This window comes from Perca fluviatilis, chromosome 8, assembly GCF_010015445.1.
Source record: "Perca fluviatilis chromosome 8, GENO_Pfluv_1.0, whole genome shotgun sequence".
In the NCBI taxonomy this organism is placed as follows: Eukaryota; Metazoa; Chordata; class Actinopteri; order Perciformes; family Percidae; genus Perca; species Perca fluviatilis.
The window spans coordinates 73,079-96,599 of NC_053119.1; the positions used below are offsets into that span (position 1 = coordinate 73,079).

At 41.8% G+C, this 23,521-nt stretch overlaps 1 protein-coding gene across 1 annotated transcript in view; it reads left to right on the forward strand.

Moving 5' to 3' along the window:
• The first annotated feature begins 1,857 nt into the window (after positions 1-1,857).
• lamb1a (laminin, beta 1a) overlaps positions 1,858-23,521 on the forward strand; it is a 51,026-nt gene continuing 29,362 nt past the window's right edge. The window contains exons 1-14 of the mRNA XM_039808042.1: positions 1,858-2,304; positions 5,098-5,303; positions 11,479-11,617; positions 14,364-14,437; positions 14,868-15,056; positions 15,527-15,590; positions 15,696-15,898; positions 16,118-16,238; positions 16,807-16,995; positions 19,004-19,183; positions 19,879-19,991; positions 20,459-20,538; positions 21,420-21,555; positions 22,450-22,608. Coding sequence (XP_039663976.1) covers positions 2,280-2,304; positions 5,098-5,303; positions 11,479-11,617; positions 14,364-14,437; positions 14,868-15,056; positions 15,527-15,590; positions 15,696-15,898; positions 16,118-16,238; positions 16,807-16,995; positions 19,004-19,183; positions 19,879-19,991; positions 20,459-20,538; positions 21,420-21,555; positions 22,450-22,608 — 1,878 coding nt within the window. The 5' untranslated portion in view covers positions 1,858-2,279. The remainder of the gene's footprint in view (positions 2,305-5,097; positions 5,304-11,478; positions 11,618-14,363; positions 14,438-14,867; positions 15,057-15,526; positions 15,591-15,695; positions 15,899-16,117; positions 16,239-16,806; positions 16,996-19,003; positions 19,184-19,878; positions 19,992-20,458; positions 20,539-21,419; positions 21,556-22,449; positions 22,609-23,521) is intronic.

Genomic DNA, 23,521 nt, shown 5'->3' on the forward strand with positions numbered 1-23,521 from the left:
TCGGCTGATCAGCGCTGATCCAGACAGTCACATGATCAGTGATATAGTTTAATAAACCGTTTCTGTTGTTTAATGATCAGAAGTATTACAATCTGTAAATCTAAAGTTTGTGTGTGTGTGTGCATGCGAGCATTTTTTTGTGTGTGTGTGTGCATGCATGCGTGTTTTTGTGTGTGTGTGAGTTTGTGTGTGTGTGTGTGTGTTTGTGTGTGTGTGTGTGTTAATGCTATTTCCTTTTAGGTGTTAATGTTTGTCCTCAGACAGACGAGATGATCTCTGATTGGCTGAGAGCTCGCCTCTCTGCAGGCCACCACACGTTCAGTCTTTACCCAGAGTGCAGCGGGGCATGGATAAGCCTTCAGATGTTCAGGTGGGGGGTCAGAATCCTAAACACCCCCTTCCCCCAAAACACACACTCTCTCACACACACACACATACACACACACCTCCCACACAGTCAAACCTCACCTGCAACAACAAAGGATTGTGTGTGTGTGTGTGTGTGTGTGTGTGTGTGTGTGTGTGTGTGTGTGTGTGTGTGTGTCAGGAATGTCTTTTGTCTGAGCCCTGAGGGAGGAGGGGAAGTCCAGCAGATTCTTCAGAAGAACAAGAAACACTAACATCCAATATATATATATATATATAGATATATATTCTTTCTCTCTTAATATACATGGATATATATATATATATATATATATATATGCATGTATGATGAAGTACTTGTACTGTTAATGTGCCAGAGACAGCAAAGATACTGTAACTCATTCAGTTTCTCTGTTAAAGACAACAAAGATACTTTAACTCATTCAGTTTCTCTGTCAGAGACAACAAAGATACTTTAACTCATTCAGTTTCTCTGTTAAAGACAACAAAGATACTTTAACTCATTCAGTTTCTCTGTTAAAGACAACAAAGATACTTTAACTCATTCAGTTTCTCTGTTAAAGACAACAAAGATACTATAACTCATTCAGTTTCTCTGTTAAAGACAACAAAGATACTATAACTCATTCAGTTTCTCTGTTAAAGACAACAAAGATACTTTAACTCATTCAGTTTCTCTGTCAGAGACAACAAAGATACTATAACTCATTCAGTTTCTCTGTCAGAGACAACAAAGATACTATAACTCATTCAGTTTCTCTGTCAGAGACAACAAAGATACTATAACTCATTCAGTTTCTCTGTCAGAGACAACAAAGATACTATAACTCATTCAGTTTCTCTGTTAGAGACAACAAAGATACTATAACTCATTCAGTTTCTCTGTTAGAGACAACAAAGATACTTTAACTCATTCAGTTTCTCTGTTAGGGACAACAAAGATACTATAATTAATAATAAAACAGTAATAAAGTATAAAGTAATCTGACTTTACTGAATCTGAACACAGTCACATGTTCTCTTCTTTGGAACAAAGAGACCAAAGTTGAAAGCTGTGGAGGTCAGACAGGAAGTCATTGGAGATGTTTTTCAGAATAAAAGCATCAGACTCAAGGTGGCGCTGAGACAGAAACAATCAAAATTAAAGTCTTTTCTTGCTTTGTAATGGAATATGATTTCTCTTAGTATTTTTTGATATTGTGTTGTAACTCTATACCGTTTGCTAATCATCATATATTAAACATATATTATATAAGACAATCTATATCATAATATTAACAATATATAGGCAATATATAAACAATAATACTAATATCAAGTTTTTTGTAACGCTGCTTTATTTCTGCTCTGTGAGTAAAGTAACAACTCAACAAGCCATTTAACATTTCAGCCCGTTTTATTTTGAAAGTCAGCCAGGAAGTGTCGTGCTGAGGTGTAGGTGCCGGTGGATGTGATCTGAGGAGGCGGAGTCCGGGTCTGAGGTGGTCTGAGGGGGTCTGAGTTTCTGCAGGGTTTCTAACACTTTAACATTAACGTTAATACCAACAGGAGGTCTTAACACGAGGTAACAGCACGGTTAACGGTCTGAAGACTTTACTCCGGACACTTCTAGTCTGAAGAGTCTCTGCAGGTTTCTAACCCTGAAACATTAACACCAGCAGGAGGTTAACGGTCCTCAAACTTCCTCAAGACTTTCCTCCGGAGACTTCTAGGACTCTGAAGAGTTAACCTCTGCAGGTTTCTTACGTTAACAGGAGGGGCACACGGACCGGACCGGGGCTCCGACGGTTCAACGGTTCTGAAGGTTTCTGGACTCTGGTTTTAGTTCTGGACGGATTTAAAGAGTCTGGAGAGTTTGAGTCGCTTTGAGGTTTTGTTTGAAGATCAGCAGCATGTTGGAGCTCGCGCTGCTGCTCGGTGAGTTTACTCTAAATACTTTAATACTCTAAAACTCGACAATAGAGAGTCATAAAGTTGTATTTCTTCTGTTAATCAGCTGCATCTCAATAAAGTTTTCAAGTCAAACATTTGACTTCAAAGTAAAGACCAAGTTAATTTTGGTTAAACATCTCTTTAGTTCATTCATCTTTATATGAACTGATTAACAGAGAAGGAACCGCCAGCAGTTTGATAGTCGATTAATCGTTGAGGAACTGTTTGATTCTGGAGTCCGTTTAGTTTTCTGAACTTTTAAATATGTAAAATATAAAACATCTGCAGATAAAATGGAAGTCTGATATTTTCTGGATTGATTGAAAGATTGACTTACTAACTAACTTAATGATTAATGGAGAAATACAATCAGATTAATCGAAGAAATAATAATTTAGCCTATAATTAATAAAGAAAATTAATATCAGTCATTTGGAAATATTTTCAGAAGAAGAAATGTGTCATAAAATAAAGACATTAAATGTTTTCATCAGTTTGAAGAAAAGTTAACAGATTAAAAGTTTAAAGGAGTCTTTCTTTGTTAGAGAAGTGAAGTAATGAAATGGCTGATCCAGGGTCAGTCTTTGTTAGAGAAGTGAAGTAATGAAATGGCTGATCCAGGGTCAGTCTGTAACTCTGTTAGAGAAGTGAAGTAATGAAATGGCTGATCCAGGGTCAGTCTTTGTTAGAGAAGTGAAGTAATGAAATGGCTGATCTAGGGTCAGTCTGTAACTCAGTTAGAGAAGTGAAGTAATGAAATGGCTGATCCAGGGTCAGTCTTTGTTAGAGAAGTGAATGAAGGGGGGGGTCTGAGTGTCCTCCCTCACTAATGGTGTGTTCTTTTTGTCTTGTAATCGCAACTAGTAGCTCGAGTGTGACGTCACATCAGTGTCGAAAAACGAATAACCGCGGGTTGGCTACTGCTCTGCTTTCTGCTCAAGACTCGGCCATTGTTGTCATATAGCAACCGAGCGTCTCTAGCCAATTTCAGCTGCACAAGCTCCAAAATAACTAATCAGGCAGTATTTAACTCCTAATAAGACTGTAGAGACATGCCTATAGGTAGCAGTATACAGCGCTATGTTTAACTCCTAATAAGACTGTAGAGACATGCCTATAGGTAGCAGTATACAGCACTATGTTTAACTCCTAATAAGACTGTAGAGACATGCCTATAGGTAGCAGTATACAGCACTATGTTTAACTCCTAATAAGACTGTAGAGACATGTCTATAGGTAGCAGTATACAGCACTATGTTTAACTCCTAATAAGACTGTAGAGACATGCCTATAGGTAGCAGTATACAGCGCTATGTTTAACTCCTAATAAGACTGTAGAGACATGTCTATAGGTAGCAGTATACAGCGCTATGTTTAACTCCTAATAAGACTGTAGAGACATGCCTATAGGTAGCAGTATACAGCACTATGTTTAACTCCTAATAAGACTGTAGAGACATGTCTATAGGTAGCAGTATACAGCACTATGTTTAACTCCTAATAAGACTGTAGAGACATGCCTATAGGTAGCAGTATACAGCACTATGTTTAACTCCTAATAAGACTGTAGAGACATGTCTATAGGTAGCAGTATACAGCGCTATGTTTAACTCCTAATAAGACTGTAGAGACATGCCTATAGGTAGCAGTATACAGCGCTATGTTTAACTCCTAATAAGACTGTAGAGACATGCCTATAGGTAGCAGTATACAGCACTATGTTTAACTCCTAATAAGACTGTAGAGACATGTCTATAGGTAGCAGTATACAGCGCTATGTTTAACTCCTAATAAGACTGTAGAGACATGCCTATAGGTAGCAGTATACAGCACTATGTTTAACTCCTAATAAGACTGTAGAGACATGCCTATAGGTAGCAGTATACAGCGCTATGTTTAACTCCTAATAAGACTGTAGAGACATGCCTATAGGTAGCAGTATACAGCACTATGTTTAACTCCTAATAAGACTGTAGAGACATGTCTATAGGTAGCAGTATACAGCGCTATGTTTAACTCCTAATAAGACTGTAGTGACATGCCTATAGGTAGCAGTATACAGCACTATGTTTAACTCCTAATAAGACTGTAGAGACATGCCTATAGGTAGCAGTATACAGCGCTATGTATACCACTTCTTCATTTGGTTACAACAAAGACAAAAGTGCTTAAAATTGTAGAAAACCACAATGTTTACTACGTGTGATGCACGACGTAGCCATCTTTGAAAGTGAACTCGGGGTCCTCTGAGTTCAGACGACTTGACGAGTCGTATATATACGACCTCGGGGGTTGTCTTTTTGCAACTTCCGGTTCGTAACTCCGCAAAACGACTCGTAAATCGACTTCGGTGGACAAAAAGAACGCACCATAAATGTTGAGCATCAAACACTTCATTTCCTGCATTCTGGTGAATGTTTCTGCAACAATTTACGATGCAAATGTCTTTATGTAAAGAAAGTTATTATTCTCCTGTATTGTTCAAAACATTCTGCATATTCAAAATATCACACAAGTATGTTTGATTCATGAATCAGCCATCTGTCAGAGAATGAGATCTTGTTAAAGCCAGAAGTTTAATGAATCCCTGTTGTGTTCTTTAGTGGACACGGTAATGGTCACAATAAGAGCGTCTGGAAGGCTTTCTTCTGAAGTAGAGCCTTTCACAATAAGAGCGTCTGGAAGGTTTTCTTCTAAAGTAGAGCCTTTCACAATAAGAGCGTCTGGAAGGTTTTCTTCTAAAGTAGAGCCTTTCACAATAAGAGCTTGTGTTCTCAGCCCTGCAGGTGTGCTCGGGAGGCGCCCAGGGTGGCGGGGCCTCAGTCGATGATGTCAGCCTCCCCGAGCTCAGTGACGTGTGCACAGAGGGCAGCTGTTACCCGGCAACAGGAGACCTTCTGATTGGCCGAGCCCACCAACTGTCGTCCACCTCTACCTGCGGACTGAACCGCCCCGAACCGTTCTGCATCGTCAGCCACCTACAGGTAAATCACAGACACTACTGACAAGTCAACTACAGACAGGTACACTACAGACAGGTAAACTTCAGACAGTTAAACTACAGAAACTACAGAAAGGTACACTACTGACAAGTCAACTACAGACAGGTCAGCTACAGACAGGGACACTACAGACACTACAGACAGGTAAACTTCAGACAGTAAACTACAGAAACTACAGAAAGGTACACTACAGAAAGGTACACTACAGACAGGTAAACTTCAGACAGTTAAACTACGTAAACTACAGAAAGGTACGCTACAGGTACACTACAGACAGGTAAACTACAGACACTACAGACAGGTGAACAGAAAGGGACCAAAGACAGAACCTTGGGGAACACCACAGTCTGTTGTAAGGCTGAGCAATTTTATCGATTCTGCGATATAAATCAATATTTTATTCCCCAAGAAAGTATCGATTTTTATGCTGCGAGTATCGATACATAAGTCCCATTCAAATCCCCCGTGTTTACCCCCGTTCGCGTTGCAGGAAGAGCGATTTGGTCAGCCAGCCGCTAGTGTCGCTGTAGAGCAGCCAACGTCAACTGGCCCACCGCCAAAGCTTTTAGTCTGGCCCGCAGAATAATCATGAATTCACTAAATGTAAAGAGGAAAAAATGTGATCTGTTATTTATCATTTCCAGCATTTAGAGCAAAAACCCAGCCCCCTGTATTTACATCTCTATTTACATGCCCGGAGTCTGTACAGCGATGCCCGAGCTCCACACACACACAGCTGAGCCGAGATGTGTGTGCGTTAAAACACACACACAGCTGAGCCGAGATGTGTGTGCGTTAAAGGTTAAAACATGCAGCACCTGACTGGGAACGATACAGAGTTACCAACGGCCGCTGGGGCAGATGAACTCACGCTGGTCTCTTTTCTGTTAATAGGCTACAATTAAACCTCTGTGAGTAGAAAGTCAATACTTATCAATGCACTCACCTGTGTAGACCGGAATAAACATGTAGAAAGCGATATTTCAATCTGCTCAGTCCACCGCGCTGTTTTACGCAAACACAGCTCTACTCTGCAAACAGCGAATTTTTACAAACAAGCTAAAACAAAAGCTGTCGATTTGTAGTCTAACTGTTTATCTTAGGTTGCCAGGAATCTGGAAATTTGGACAAATTCTTGTAAACCTCACTGCTGGCTGAACAAACCAAACTCTCCGCTAGAGCGGACAATCTGGAGCTACTTAATATTGACGTGAATGACGCGATCGTTATGTTCAGTGATGATGATGATGCCGGTTGTATTATTTTGCAACAACATCGTTTCATTGCAAATGAGGCATACATGACGAGTGCATAGCCTGCTTATCAGTCCATTCATCATTAAAGCAGGGCTTTTGGCTTTTCCACGTCAACTTTTTGCTTCAGCCTCTTTGACAGTGACATGTTTACCTGACAACAGCCTTTCTTTCTGCAAGCATTTTCCACCAATCAGGATGCTGCATACTACAATAATTTTTCCATAATCACAGACTTTAACCATCACTCCTCAGTGAACTGCCTCCTAGTCTGAGATCTTTTTCTAGTTAAAGATCCATTTTCATTATGGAGTTTCCATGTTTTTTAGGAGTTTGCTCACACTAATACATGTAAAAAAAAAGGTATAAATTAGGTATTAGGTATAAATTCATTTTATTTTCTTTATTTGAAAGTCCGGCAGCCAGAGTGCTTAGAAAAATTCTGAAAAGTTGATGATCCCTGCTGTAGACTCTCTGTCCAGTCAGAGACATATATTGTGTAAATGTAGTTGATTATCCCTGCTGTAGACTCTCTGTCCAGTCAGAGACATATATTGTGTAATTGATGTTTTCAGTTCAATTAATTAAATCCAAGTAAATGGAACACTCACAAGATGTCACCAAAATCACTCGGTCCCCTTTAAATCTTTCCGAAAATGATGTAAGTGTATCGAATTATATCGAATCGAATCGTATCGTTGGCTGAATATTGTGATATATATCGTATTGTGAGCTGAATATCGTGTATCGTATCGTGAGATTAGTGTATCGCTACAGCCCTAGTCTGTTGATGAGTAAATGAGCTGCACTGAGATCCAACAGAACCAAACTAAACTAAACTCTAAACTAGGCTGCGTCTGAAATGTGTGTGTGTGTGTGTGTGTGTGTGTGTGTGTGTGTGTGTGTGTGTGTGTGTGTGTGTGTGTGTGTGTGTGTGTGTGTGTGTGTGTGTGTGTGTGTGTGTCTGTGTGTCTGTGTGTCTGCAGTGTTTCCTGTGTAAACCGACCTCCCTATAAGGACACACAGAGCTCTGACAGCAGACAGATGTTTGATGTTTGTCCAGATGTTTCTGTGGAGAACTCACAGACGACTTCAAAGTGAAGGCGTCCAATCAGATTGAAAGAGGGACTGAGCGTGCTCAATGTGAAGCTGATTTTAATTCTGTTTGAGGGAAAGATGTCGACCACACACTGCTTCCTGTTTAAATGAACACATTAATAAACAAACACATTATTAATAACCTCAAGACTTTAAAGAAGATAAAGCTCCGCAGTTTTCATTCCATCACCATAACTTTATTGACAACGAAAAGACTTGATTCAGAATAACGGAAGAATTGTTCTCCTGATGAAAGAAGTAAACTACTGAAATAACCAGTGTTGGGAGTAACGCGTTACAGTAATTCCACTACTTTTAGCAATAACAAGCATGTAACTAAATATTTTTTTTAATTAAGAAACGCAATTACAATTACTCACGTTACTCTCTTTTGTGTAAAATGAACACTTGCAGACAAGAAGACAGATAGGCTTCTAATCTAACGTCACAGGACCTTATGGTGGCGCAATGATACACCAATCCAACAACGAGCATTAAACCACAGAATGGCCGATAGTGCCGATAGAATGAGCTTTCTCTCCTGGAAGTATGGACATTACTTTTCGCCCGTCGAAATTAAAGACAAAAATGTAGTGGCGAGTGGTCAATGTGCATGTGTAAAGAACTTATACACATCATAGAGTAGCAATTCAAATCTTATGAAGCACCTGTTGAAGCAACACGCTTTGACAAAGCTAGTAGCAAAGACTCCAGCCCTACGGATGCTGAAGGCACCACTCCATGTAAACAACCAGAGTTAGTAGCAAAGACTCCAGCCCTACGGATGCTGAAGGCACCACTCCATGTAAACAACCAGAGTTAGTAGCAAAGACCCCAGCCCTACGGATGCTGAAGGCACCACTCCATGTAAACAACCAGAGTTAGTAGCAAAGACCCCAGCCCTACGGATGCTGAACCGGCAATTTCCACTGGATGCAGAACGTCTGCGGAACGTCGACGGAGTCATTAGGTTTCCATTAAAGTCAGTGTGTGTATTTCCACAGACTGCGGAACGTCTGCGTCCCGACTCCGTCCCAGTTCCGTCAGTCCGCAGCCCTCTGCAGGAGATAACGAAACTTCTTTTTTTTGAATGGACGGAGAGCTCCGCACAACTTCAGCAACGACGCAGATAGTGCGGGACAGGAAGTCGAGCACAGAAACAAAAGAAATATCCGGTTAATTTTCAAAATAAAAAACACCGTGCTCACGGCGGATCATATTTCCTGCACTACACCTTGAAAACAGACAGCACAGAGTCGTTCCCCCTCTACTCCTCTGGATGGAAACATCCAGACACTCCATGTAAACAACCAAAGCTAGTAGCAAAGACCCCAGCCCTACGGATGCTGAAGGCCCCACTCCATGTAAACAACCAAAGCTAGTAGCAAAGACCCCAGCCCTACGGATGCTGAAGGCACCGCTTCATGTAAACAACCAAAGCTAGTAGCAAAGACCCCAGCCCTACGGATGCTGAAGGCACCGCTCCATGTAAACAACCAAAGCTAGTAGCAAAGACCCCAGCCCTACGGATGCTGAAGGCACCGCTCCATGTAAACAACCAAAGCTAGTAGCAAAGACCCCAGCCCTACGGATGCTCAGCCCAGTCTCACTGAAAAGCGTACAAATACCACGGGTTTCTACCTGTGAAATACGTGCAATGTGTACGCGAAATTCAAATAGTGCGTACACTACGTCCAGCGAAGCTCAATTACAGTAATGGAAACCACTGCGTTTATAGTATGAAAAGGACGTGTGGCCCGCATAAGGAGGTTGGTTGGCGGTGGTGGATGGGTAAAACACAGGACTTTCACCCAGGAGACCAGGGTTCGCGTCCGTGTTTGGCGATTTTAGGCCGTTTTTTAAGCGTGTTTATGGGGGGCGGTTTTTGCACGCCTTAGTGTTTTTTGTTACGCCTTTCCCAATGTTTCTTCCCTAAACCCAACCGTTTTATTTGTGTTGTTGTGATTTTCTTGTGTTATTAAAGCCTTTCCCTGCATTCTTTCTCTAAACCCAACCATATCTATGTTTTTTGTGTGTATGCTGTTCTCGCGATAACACAAACGCGTGGCGACACGCGTGCTCGTGCATATAAAACGCACCGGTCCCCATGACTTCAATTGGAGCGCTCCGCGTATGTAATGCACGTAGAATTTCACTTTCGCGTACACATTGCACGGTAGAAACCCGTGTTATTTGTACGCTTTCGAGTGAGATCGGGTTGGGATGCTGAAGGCACCACTCCATGTAAACAACCAAAGCTAGATTTACACGGACTGCAGTGCAGCCGATAAACCAGGCAGAGCTGAATAAATTGATTGCTAGGTATGTTGTCAATGACATGCACCCTCTGTCAACTCTCGATTCAGTTGCCTTCAGGCAATTAATAAGCAAAATACAGGTGACAAATGGAGGCTCGGGGCACATGTGCAGGAAGACGTTTTCCAGCTATTTAGACAGAGAATATGCTAAAATGCAGGTTGAGCAAAACAACCACTGTTAAATGACTGAGACAGTTGTTGTTTTGTTTCAAGTATTAAAAGAGACTTTTGTACTACTGCTTGATTTGAAGGCCTGCTGCCCTGTTGATAACAATAAATAGGTCTAAAAATGATGTTTATTGTGTTTGACTGTTCAGTAGTAGTACTAGTAACTGGTTTAACTAATTACTCATTTTCAGTAACTTGCCCAACACTGGAAAAAAACATTAACAGATATACAGTACAGGCCAAAAGTTTGGACACACCTTCTCATTCAAGGTGTTTCTTTATTTTCATGACTATTTACATTGTAGATTCTCATTGAAGGCATCAAAACTATGAATGAACACATATGGAATTATGTACTTAACAAAAAAGTGTGAAATAACTGAAAACATGTCTTATATTTTAGATTCCTCAAAGTAGCCACCCTTTGCTTTTTGTATAACTCTGCAAAACCCTTGGTGTTCTCTCAATGAGCTTCATGAGGTAGTCACCTGAAATGGTTTTACCTTCACAGGTGTGCTTTGTCAGGGTTCATTAGTGGAAGTTTTTCCCTTATTAATAAAAAAGCAAAGGGTGGCTACTTTGAGGAATCTAAAATATAAGACATGTTTTCAGTTATTTCACACTTTTTTGTTAAGTACATAATTCCATATGTGTTCATTCATAGTTTTGATGCCTTCAGTGAGAATCTACAATGTAAATAGTCATGAAAATAAAAAGGAAACGCATTGAATGAGAAGGTGTGTGAATGAGAACTTTTGGCCTGTACTGTAAATGCTTTAAATCAAATCTATCATTTATCTGAAAGCATTTTAGTAAACTGAGTTTGTTTCAGTCAGGAAGGGAAGCAGATCATTCGTGATTTATTTATTTAAAATCATTCTGTTTAACAGAAATGTTAACGTGATTTTATTTATTTAAAATTATTCTGCTGTTATTCTGCTGTTAAGGTGATTTATTTATTTAAAATCATTCTGTTTAACAGAAATGTTAACGTGATTTTATTTATTTAAAATCATTCTGCTGTTTAACAGAAATGTTAAGGTGATTTAAACAGGGACAGTGTTAAACATGCTCCAGGGTGTAGATACATATTCACACTTCATTTACAATAATATGCAAATATGTGCAAAGTTGCATCAATAAAATGATCATAGACCACCTTTGAGAAATGTGTTGATCAGAGAGTTTGATCTGTCCTGACCGAGACCAGACAGGAATCTGAGGAATTCACCTCATTATTAACTCTTTACTGCCCCGTCTCCCCCTGTCTCTCTGCCTGTCTCTCTCTCTCTGCCTGTCTCTCTCTCTCTGATGAACCAGGAGGAGAAGAAGTGCTTCCTGTGCGACTCGGCGACTCCGTACGATCAGCTGAGCGAACAGACCAGCGGCCATCGCATCGAGAATGTTGTCACAACGTTCGCTCCCAACAGACTGAAGACCTGGTGGCAGTCTGAGAATGGTAGAAACACACACACACACACACACACACACACACACAGACAGAGGGTCAGCGTTCAGGATGATTACGTGATTACAGATCAGCTGACTGTAACTTTTATTAAACATCTGCTCAGAGACAAAGAGCTCCTTTTTGTGTAGAAACAGCTGAAGTCAGGAAGTAAAAGTCTGTTAGTGTGAATGAGATGAATACATGATGAAAGGTTAGAGACTAACAGTGAATCTGTTAAAGATGTTTGATTCTGCTGCGTTCACATTGTTTAGTAATTATGAGCATCTGTGTGGAGACGTCATGTTGATGAAAGCAGAACTCTACCGGTCCCGTTGTTACTGGTTAACAAATGGAATCTCCATGGTTACAGTACCCTCTGAGTTTAATACATGTTTTTAATGTTCACAAGTGTGTCTCTCTCTGATAGAAGGGAATCAGGTTTGTGTTTGACCAATCAGAGACATTCATGTTTCACATGTGATCCACTCTGATTCTTCACAAAGTTTCTGCAGACAGATTTCAGCTTCTCAGCATAACACAGACACACAGACAGCTCGTTCATTCAGTCATTCTCTTTCTTCAGGATTAGGGGTTGTAAAGCTGTGGGGCGGGACCCGCTGCAGGCCGTCCTTTCTTCAGGATTAGTGGTTGTAAATCTGTGGGGCGGGGCCCTGCTACAGGCCATATTATTACAGGTGTGGGGGGGGGGGTGTTTGACCAGAGGCGATAAAAACAAACAGGATGTTTCCACTGCAGGAACTTTCCCGAGAAGCAATACGCTTTAAACTACAACTTCACACAGCTGCATTCATAAAATAAGTGTTCATATTTACTGATTTTTGAGAGAGAAATAAGAGTGTTTAATGTGCAAAGATCAAAGATCAAAGATCTGCAGCTGAATCAATCAATCAATCAATCAAGTCTTCTTGAATCAGACGTTAATAACTACGGGTGGGAATCTTTTACCATCTCACGATTCAATTCGATTCCGATTCTTGAGGCTACGATTCGATTCAAAATTGATTTTCGATTCAAAAAATTTTTCGATTCAAAACGATTCAATTTTATCCATAATGATTTCTAATCGGGTTTCTGATCATGATCTACTCTCATCTGCTTTGCTATACAGAATGACGGAGACATTAAAGTGTCTTTTTCACATTTTAAGTTCAATTCTCAGGGAAGTGCCTTTTATCAAAAACATTGTCTGGTTCTCAATTGCTACTCATTAGTAGCTAGCTATAAAATAAGTTGGAACAAAAATAAAGTGCTTCTTCATAATACAAATTTTTGTATTGTAATTGAAAATAGATTTCCCAGGAAAGTTTACCACAAATATCATGTAGAACACAACTGGTGAAGACAAAAAAACATCTATATTTCTCAGTCAGACTCAGTAACTTAAAGAATAACAAGTTATGAAGTTATTATATCAAGTTATGTGAATAAAGTGCTTCTTTCAAAATGAAAAATAGTACCCTTAAGCTACCTGTCTCCGAAATGTTCATGACAGTGTCTCTTACAACAATAGAACTGCAGCATTATCAGTCACAATCACCAGATCCGAGACCGTCAGCTCCCATTCATTAGCAACAGAGTGAAACATGGCATTGACATTTACGGCTGTATGGCTCTCGTGCATCACACGAGTTTGCAAAACACGGGATTCGAGCACCCACGTATCAGTTATCTAGTGAGCAGTGAATGTCACAAAAGACTTGGTTGCTCTTGATGTCCATGCATCACATGTTAGTGCCGCTCTGGTCGTTTCGGTTAGGGCACTGGCGACCTTTCTTTTAGTCTCATTGTAAAGCTGTGGCACAGCTGTCTCAGTGAAAAACTTGCGGGACGGTATGGCGTACCTCGGCTCCGCTGTCTGTAACATGCAGACGAACCCCTCGTTCTCCACCACACTCTAAGGCCTTAGGTCTTTGGCGATGAAGCAGGCGATAGACAGAGTTATTTTTTTTGCCCTCTTGGAGTTGGCAGGAAGTTTCGTGAAGCACTGCAGTGTGCGTTGGTCTGCAGCTGGCGGCTGACTCTGCTCGGTGTCGCTGAGCTCCGGGTGATGCCTAGTAATATGAGCCCGCGCATTTGTTGTGCTGCCGAAGTACTTGGTCTTCGTTTTGCAAAGCTTGCACACTGTGTGTGTCATGTCCAGCGCAGTGCTTCCAGGCATTCGGTAAAAACCGAAATGAAGCCAAACTTTAACTTTAAGTGAAGACGGGGCTGGTTGGATCTCCCTCTCATCCATATTTGCTTCCTCTTTGTTTTAGTGATTTGCCGCTCACGTTCAAAAACCGGCTGCGTGGTGACGCCCGGACGTCCCGTATAGGCTAGTTACAAAAATGGAGGCGAACAGCCAGCTGATTTTATTTATTTATTAAATCGATTCTTGGACATTTCAGATCGATTCTGAATCGTTGCAAATGAGAATCTAGATTCTTCTGTGAAACGATTTTTTGGCACACCCCTATTAATAACCATCAAACTTTAAGATTATTCATCCATCATAGAAAACACAATCACTGTGTAGTGTTGTTTTTAAAAGCTTTCTAACAACATCTATTGTGTATATATCAGATTCCAGATATCTGACATCACTTCCTTTTCATAGAGATTCTGTATCCTGTGGGTGTCTGTTGAGTAGCCTGGCCAACAGGGCCGACAGTGCATATATCAAACTTAATGAATATACGTTTGCTCCGTAGATTATTGCTTCTTATTGCCGATGTGTTGGTGTACCTGTGTGCAGGTGTGGAGAACGTCACAGTGCAGCTGAAGCTGGAGGCCGAGTTTCACTTCACACATCTCATCATGACCTTTAAGGTGAGTTCTGTATGCAGCAGGGGGTTCTGGGTAATCACAGGCTAATAGATGAGGTACTGCTCCTTGGTTCTCTCAGCCTGTAACGGTTGTTTCATGTCTCTGTAAACACATCAGACAGCCAGTGTAAACCTCACTGAGTGAATAGAAACTCTGTGCTCTGATTGGTCAGAATCCCTTCGTGTTTATTAGACAGTGCACTATAGTTGGTGTTGCATAGTTTAAAGGATCTTTGCAGTCTCACATGAACACCACAGACCTTCTTGATATTCTGCCTGTTTAAAGAAGGGTTTTCATCACAACCAAATGCTTGCATGTTTTTTGGGGGAATTGTTGGGTCTCTGAGATAACTTTTGCTATGATTTGATATTATTAATAAAATTGAATTGAATTGAGTCAAAGTTTGTTTTCTAACATGGTTCTCTCTCCTCAGACGTTTCGACCGGCTGCCATGGTTATCGAGCGGTCATCTGACTTCGGGAAGACGTGGAAGGTTTACCGTTACTTTGCCTATGATTGTGAGACCTCGTTCCCATCAGTTTCCCAGGGTCCAATGCAGAAGGTCGACGATGTCATCTGTGACTCGCGTTACTCTGACATCGAGCCGTCCACTGAAGGAGAGGTACAGAAATCATCTCTCTGGTTGTCTCTGATCAGGCCTGGGTTCAAATAACGGACCCTCCCGTTAAAACTGGTCTTAGTCTGAGTGATCTGACATCGATGAATAAAACCCAGAAATGGATCTTTTAATAGCTGTCTTCTCACCATGAATGGAGAAGTAAAAAGTCCTTTAAACTAAGTTGCTGGGGCTCAGTTTTTAATGTAAACATGAACCTGGTGCATTATAAGAGATCTGAGGCCAGTTTACAGCGTTGGTTCTCTGAGGATCTCTTTTATATCCACATGAACTGGGACTGAAGGTTCCCTAACCTGACTGATATCCAATCACTAATGTATTCGAATTGGGACCTTATGAATCAAATCAATTTATGAAATCCTTGGCGATACCCATCTCTGACTGTGCTGTAATCATTAACTGTTAAGTTGTCAATAAAAGTTTAAATAAATGATCTTACATTTGTTTTCTTCCAGGTGATTTTCCGAGTCCTGGACCCGGCATTCAGGATCGAGGACCCCTACAGCCCCCGGATCCAGAGTAGGTCTCCTCACCGCCACCCATAACTTCTGTCTGATCTGCGATACAGAGTTATTGATTATTAGTTATTATCCGTCACTGAGCTGCTGTTGATCTTTTGTTCAGACATGTTGAAGATCACGGACCTGCGGGTGAAGTTCACCAAACTGCACACGCTTGGAGACAACCTGCTGGACTCCCGCATGGAGATCAAGGAGAAGTATTACTACGCCGTCTTCGACATGGTGGTCCGAGGAAACTGCTTCTGCTACGGACACGCCTCCGAGTGCGCCCCGGTCCAGGGAACCGGCCAGGCCACTGAGGGCATGGTGAGTCGCTCTGGCCTCCTAACCCTTGGCCGTTTATTCCTGATAATGGACACTGTGAAGACACAATGTGAGTCACGCACGTGCAGAACGGCTAGCTACGAGCTAGCTACGGCTACACCACTTGACAGGGAAGCGTGAAAACAAAAGACTTTAACCCAGGAAAAGCATGTTCAGAATACAGATTGATTTCTGATTATTAATTGTGTTTTCTGTCTCCAGGTCCACGGTCACTGCATGTGTAACCACAACACTAAAGGTCTGAACTGTGAGCAATGTCAGGACTTCTACCACGACCTGCCATGGAGACCAGCCGAGGGACGCAACACCAACGCCTGCAAAAGTCAGTCCATGCTGCTGTAAACTGGTTTCTACTGCTGTAAACTACTGCTGTCAACTGGTTTCTACTGCTGTAAACTACTGCTGTTAACTGGTTTCTACTGTTTTTTTTAACCACTGTTTACTGGTCTCTACTGGTTTCTCCTGGTCTTTACCACTGTTTACTGGTCTCTACTGGTTTCTCCTGGTCTTTACCACTGTTTACTGGTCTCTACTGGTTTCTCCTGGTCTTTACCACTGTTTACTGGTCTCTACTGGTTTCTCCTGGTCTTTACCACTGTTTACTGGTCTCTACTGGTTTCTCCTGGTCTTTACCACTGTTTCCACTGTAGGTCTCTAATGGTTCCTGGTGGACTGGGACTATTTTAAAAACTAAACTGAGACCTGAGGTCGTGTTTGTTTGTGTTCCTGATCCTGAAAACAGTCAAGAAGAAAACGGCTTGTTTAAATCCTGATTTTATATCTGATCATTGATCAATCATCATGACCTTGATCAGATTAGAGATTAATTTAATTTGAAGTCGGTCAACAGGAAACTGAATCTCCTCTCTTCTTCTTCTGTGGTGTTGTAGAGTGTAACTGTAACCAGCATTCAGACTCGTGTCACTTCGACATGGCCATGTTCGTGGCTTCAGGAAACGTCAGCGGAGGAGTCTGTGACGACTGTCAGCACAACACAGCCGGACCCAACTGTCAGCAGTGTCAACCGTTTTTCTACCAGCACCCCGAGAGAGACGTCCGAGACCCCAACATCTGCCAGTGTGAGTCACTGTTTAAATCCTAACTTAACCCCAACACTCAGAGAGACCCCCCCCAACATCTGCCAGTGTGAGTCACTGTTTAAATCCTAACTTAACCCCAACACTCAGAGAGACCCCCCCCAACATCTGCCAGTGTGAGTCACTGTTTAAATCCTAACTTAACCCCAACACTCAGAGAGACCCCCCCCAACATCTGCCAGTGTGAGTCACTGTTTAAATCCTAACTTAACCCCAACACTACAGAGACCCCCCAACATCTGCCAGTGTGAGTCACTGTTTAAATCCTAACTTAACCCCAACACTCAGAGAGACCCCCCAACATCTGCCAGCGTGAGTCACTGTTTAAATCCTAACTTAACCCCAACACTCAGAGAGACCCCCCAACATCTGCCAGTGTGAGTCACTGTTTAAATCCTAACTTAACCCCAACACTCAGAGAGACCCCCCCAACATCTGCCAGTGTGAGTCACTGTTTAAATCCTAACTTAACCCCAACACTCAGAGAGACCCCCCCCAACATCTGCCAGCGTGAGTCACTGTTTAAATCCTAACTTAACCCCAACACTCAGAGAGACCCCCAACATCTGCCAGTGTGAGTCACTGTTTAAATCCTAACTTAACCCCAACACTCAGAGAGACCCCCAACATCTGCCAGCGTGAGTCACTGTTTAAATCCTAACTTAACCCCAACACTCAGAGAGACCCCCCCCAACATCTGCCAGCGTGAGTCACTGTTTAAATCCTAACTTAACCCCAACACTCAGAGAGACCCCCAACATCTGCCAGCGTGAGTCACTGTTTAAATCCTAACTTAACCCCCCAACACTCAGAGAGACCCCCAACATCTGCCAGCGTGAGTCACTGTTTAAATCCTAACTTAACCCCAACACTCAGAGAGACCCCCAACATCTGCCAGTGTGAGTCACTGTTTAAATCCTAACTTAACCCCAACACTCAGAGAGACCCCCAACATCTGCCAGTGTGAGTCACTGTTTAAATCCTAACTTAACCCCAACACTCAGAGAGACCCCAACATCTGCCAGCGTGAGTCACTGTTTAAATCCTAACTTAACCCCAACACTCAGAGAGACCCCCAACATCTGCCAGCGTGAGTCACTGTTTAAATCCTAACTTAACCCCAACACTCAGAGAGACCCCCCCAACATCTGCCAGCGTGAGTCACTGTTTAAATCCTAACTTAACCCCAACACTCAGAGAGCCCCCCAACATCTGCCAGTGTGAGTCACTGTTTAAATCCTAACTTAACCCCAACACTCAGAGAGACCCCCCCAACATCTGCCAGTGTGAGTCACTGTTTAAATCCTAACTTAACCCCAACACTCAGAGAGACCCCCCCCAACATCTGCCAGCAGTAAAATGAAACCCCGTGTCCTAACATGCGGAGCTTCTTTAAATCACCCTCTGTTATTGCTCAGTCTATATTCGGGCAAAATGCAGGCCGTGTGAACACATTGTTGTTTTAGTTCATGTTACAGTTTGATGTTTAAGTCATAAACACAAATATGTCTTCTTGTCTTTGTCTCTTTAACCGTGATATTATTATTATTCCTAACATGAAGATGTAACCTCCTGTCCTGTAGAACTTTACTTTATTTGAACATTGTTTAACGTCCTGTCCTGTGTGTCTGCAGCCTGTAACTGCCTCTGTGTGTGTGTGTGTGTGTGTGTGTGTGTGTGTGTGTGTGTGTGTGTGTGTGTGTGTGTGTGTGTGTGTGTGTGTGTGTGTGTGTGTGTGTGTGTGTGCAGTGTGTAACTGCCTCTCTGTGTGTGTATGCAGTGTGTAACTGCCTCTCTGTGTGTGTATGCAGTGTGTAACTGCCTCTGTGTGTGTGTCTGCAGTGTGTAACTGCCTCTGTGTGTGTGTGTCTGCAGTGTGTAACTGCCTGTGTGTGTGTGTGTGTGTGTGTGTGTGTGTCTGCAGTGTGTAACTGCCTCTGTGTGTGTGTGTCTGCAGTGTGTAACTGCCTCTGTGTGTGTGTGTCTGCAGTGTGTAACTGCGACCCCTTGGGCTCTCTGAACGGAGGAGTCTGTGACGGTCTGACGGACGTTGGAGGCGGTCTGATCGCCGGTCAGTGTCGCTGTAAAGTCAACGTGGAAGGAGAGCGCTGCGAGCGCTGCAAACAGGCGCACTACGGGCTGAGTGACGCCACGCCTGGAGGCTGCACGGGTACCACACTATACACACAACACCGAGACGCACAACACACTATATACACAACACAGAGACGCACAACACACTATATACACAACACAGAGACGCACAACACACTATATACACAACCCACTATACACAACACAGAGACGAACAACACAAAGACACACACTCCTACACTCTCAGGCTACATCTGCGCTGCTACCTTCTCATTTTTAAGCGTTTTAAGACAGAAACCATTGCAGTCCACACAAGAGTTTTAGCTCCAGTAGCACAACTAATCTACGTCCATATTAACATCTCTGACATCACAAATCACATGACCATTCACACACACTGGGCATGTGCGTGCCGGTGTGGGTTGTTAATGTGTGTGTTGTTACTTTCAAACCAAAACGGGGCAGCACTGTTTCCAAATGTTTTAGGGGCTCGGAAAGGCCGCAGCATTGTGGACGCAGCAGAATATATTCATATTTAAACCAAAACGTAGCAGTGTAGACGTAGCCTCACAACACCTACACACTGAGACCTCATTATTGTTTCTGTGTGTGTTGTTACTCTGTGTGTGTTGTTAATGTGCATATTGTTGCTGTGTGTGTTGTTAATGTGTATATTGTGACTGTGTCTGTTGTTAATGTGCATATTGTTGCTGTGTGTGTTATTACTCTGTGTGTGTTGTTAATGTGCATATTGTTGCGGTGTGTTTCCAGCATGTAGCTGCAGCCTGGTGGGAACTCTTCCTGGAGGAAACCCCTGCGACAGTGAAACAGGAAGCTGCTTCTGTAAACGTCTGGTGACGGGACGAGACTGTGACCAGTGTGTGGTGAGAATAGTTATTACACATTTATAACCGAGAGAGGTGATATGTGTGTGTATCTGACAGGGTCAATGATTCCACACAGAGTTCATCTTTACTTATTCTTTACTTAATTACTTATCGTACACAACGTCTGTGAAAAGACTTTAGATTAAAAGTAGCTGCATGATGTGAGGAAAATATGCGATAACATTTTTGAATATGTTGATAACGTTATAACTTGTAATAAATAAACTAAAATAAAAAGATATTAAAGTGTTCTCAGTTCTGCTGCTTTCAGTATTCTGCTTAAATCAAACCAACTGCTTGATGGATTTAAAACTAATGAAAGGATATTGTGTGTGTGTGTGTGTGTGTGTGTGTGTGTGTGTGTGTGTGTGTGTGTGTGTGTGTGTGTGTGTGTGTGTGTGTGTGTGTGTGTGTGTGTGTGTGTGTGTGTGTGTGTGTGTGTGTGTGTGTGTGTGTGTGTGTAGGCTGAACACTGGGGTCTCAGTAACGATATGGACGGCTGCAGACCATGTGACTGTGATCTAGGAGGAGCCATCAACAACCGGTGAGTAGAAATAATGAACGTAGCAGCAGTGACTTAGGATTTTTGGCCGTGGCCATCTTGGCTTCTTGTAGAACAAGAGGCTGGAGCTGTCTAAGTGTTGTTTAAGTGTAAGTTTCTGATGTTCAACCCTTCCGAAGCCAGTCATCCAGTGGAGATTTACCGGTGGATAAACACAGACCTTTGGGTGCTAGAAACATTCATCTGCACGTACGGCAGAACAGAAAATCTGCACACGTTCCCTCAAGTTACCAGCTAACGCTACTTAATTTTTGATCATTCATGCTGCTCAAAGTCATCAGTCCACAGCATGATGTCTCCCTCCCTCTTCTCTTCAGGCAGTCTGCTGAAAAGTTCCAGTGATGTTTGCTGAGGTGAAACAGCTAGTGAGAGGGTCAAAGTTTAGGATGTTAACACTCAGTGAGAGGGTCAAAGGTTAAAATGAAAACACGGACAACATCCAAAAACAAGTTGAGTTATTTTAATGTCCACAGTGTTAGCATGGTTAGCATTGCTAAGCCTCCTGATTGACAGGTCCTAAAGCATCGTCTGCTTTATCCTCTATTTTAGAATAAATGGGAACTGACATCATTTACTAAATGAACATCATGCTGTGTTGAAGAAGACTTGAAACTAGCAATTGAGACCATAAACTAATTATGGAAATGTTTACTGAGGTAATAAATCAAGAGAGAAGTAGGCTCATTTTCTCATAGACTTCTACAGAAACAGACTTCTGTTTAGAGCCAGTGGAGTCGCCCCTGCTGGAAGTTAGAGAGAATGCAGCTTTAGGGAGCTTCAGCTTTGGCAGGAAAATCCAAATCACTGCTAACAGCTGACTCATCAACAGTCTCTGATTGGATAATCTGTGTGTGTTCCTGCAGGTGCGATCAGGGGAGCGGTCAGTGCGTCTGCAGAGATCACATGTTTGGTCGACGCTGTGATCAGGTCCAGTCTGGATTCTACTTCATCGCTCTGGATCACTACACCTACGAGGCCGAGGACGCCAAGTTTGGACCTGTGAGTCATTGTTTTAACCTTAACTCATCAGCTGGCAAAACTCTCCTATATCTTTAAATCTCGCTGTTTTCTGTGGAAGATCGTGTACAAAACATGTGAAAGCTTGATCACTGATGGTGTGTCAAAAGTTATGATACTAAGTCACGTTTTACATCAAAATTATGGGATGTAAAAAGTTAAAAAGTCAAAATATGACTTTTAATTTCAAAAGTTTGATATTTCTGGAAAAGCTCAGCTGGTTTGATACCTTTTGTACCTTCAAAACAGTTTTTGTCAGTATTGGAGGCCATACATTTAATGTGGTGTCCCACAGGGTTAAATATTTGGCCCACTTCTGTTTTTATAGCTGAATTATTCACCATGTTAAATTTCTACAATGACGACACACACTTGTATGTATATATATTTATATACAGTAACTACTTATTTTCAGTTGTTTATTACATTTAAGTTTTAATAAATTCATTTGCCACTGTTAATTCTTTTTAATTTAGTTGTGGCTTTGATTGTCAACCTTTGGTCAGTGTCATTCGTGGGTAAATATGCGTCTGTGTGTAGAGTGAAGTGTTGATGCCCAGGGTTAGGGTTAACAGGGTAAATGTACCTGAAGTAAGTTGTTATTCTGGACTGTTCTACGTTCAAATTAATAAATAAACCATGGGGAAACTTTGTTTAAACTCCAAAAAGATCAAATGTTTGTATTTCAAAAGAGCTCAAAACTTAAAAAATTGTAGTTTGGACTTATTTCATGACTAATATTTTAATATATATATATTTTAATATTTTATTTTCCCCAGGGAAATTGCTTCTTTGATATTTGTTGTTAAAGCATGAGAAATATGAAAACAAAAGCTTTCGGTACCACCTGTGACTGGTCTTCATGTCATCCTTCAGGGAGTGACGGTGGTGCCGCGGCCCCACCCTCTGGACCGCAGTCCCACCTGGACAGGTATCGGTCTGGTCAACGTCCCAGAGGGGGCATTCCTGGAGTTCACCGTGGACAACATCCCCCACTCCATGGAGTACGACATCATCATCCGCTACGAACCTCAGGTAGGAGAAATGTAATCAAATCGGGACCTTGTGAATTGGAACGGATTCAGGAAATCAGTGGCGAAACCTAGTAAACAAGGTGCAGCTCCGCCCACCAGCTGAATGCAAACCAATGATTGGACGCTGGCCTCACTCTCCGATCGATTGGATAAAACCATCAGAAACGTTGTGTGGTTAAGACAGACTGTTATCATAACGTAACATAATGTTATGTTATAACATAACGACCAATAGATCTTTATATTGACCAATAGGAAGTGGAGTCCAGCAGCCAACTTACAGAAACTTCCTGTCTAAAATTCAGTCTAAGAGAGGATTTTACCGATTTGATATTACAGAGACAAATCCTAACTAACTTTAAGAATCCTATCTTATCTCAGGTTAGAAAATGCTAAACAGTTAATCTAACATAGCTTACAGTATCAACTTTTATGTCTGTTACCTAGCAACTGATGCTACTTTTCTCATCTCACTGAGCTGAACAACTTTGTAACGGTTGTTTTTTCTCTTCGTAACAAACAGAAACCTACTATGAAACTACAGATGCTAATGTAGATTTATATTTCTGACCTTCGTAACCGTTAACCAAGAAGCAGGAAACAAAGTCTGAACTGGAACTCCGTTAGCTGCTTATTGGTCCCAGACTCGGAGCTTGGACCAATAAGATTCCTCAAAATCGAGCCTGAAGTTAGAAGTTTTTCTGTAATCCTGCTGACAGAGAGACGGACAAAGTGAACATAAGCTGTAGCACTGGGACGGTATGCTTTTTCCCGGATTCTGATTGGATTTGGATTTTACATTTTGAGTATTTGGTATTTTCTTTTCCTTCCCTAACAAAAACAAAAGTTTAATAAAACACTTCTAGAGACAATATATCATGAGACATTTCTAAAATCTGATAGTTTTCTTAGAA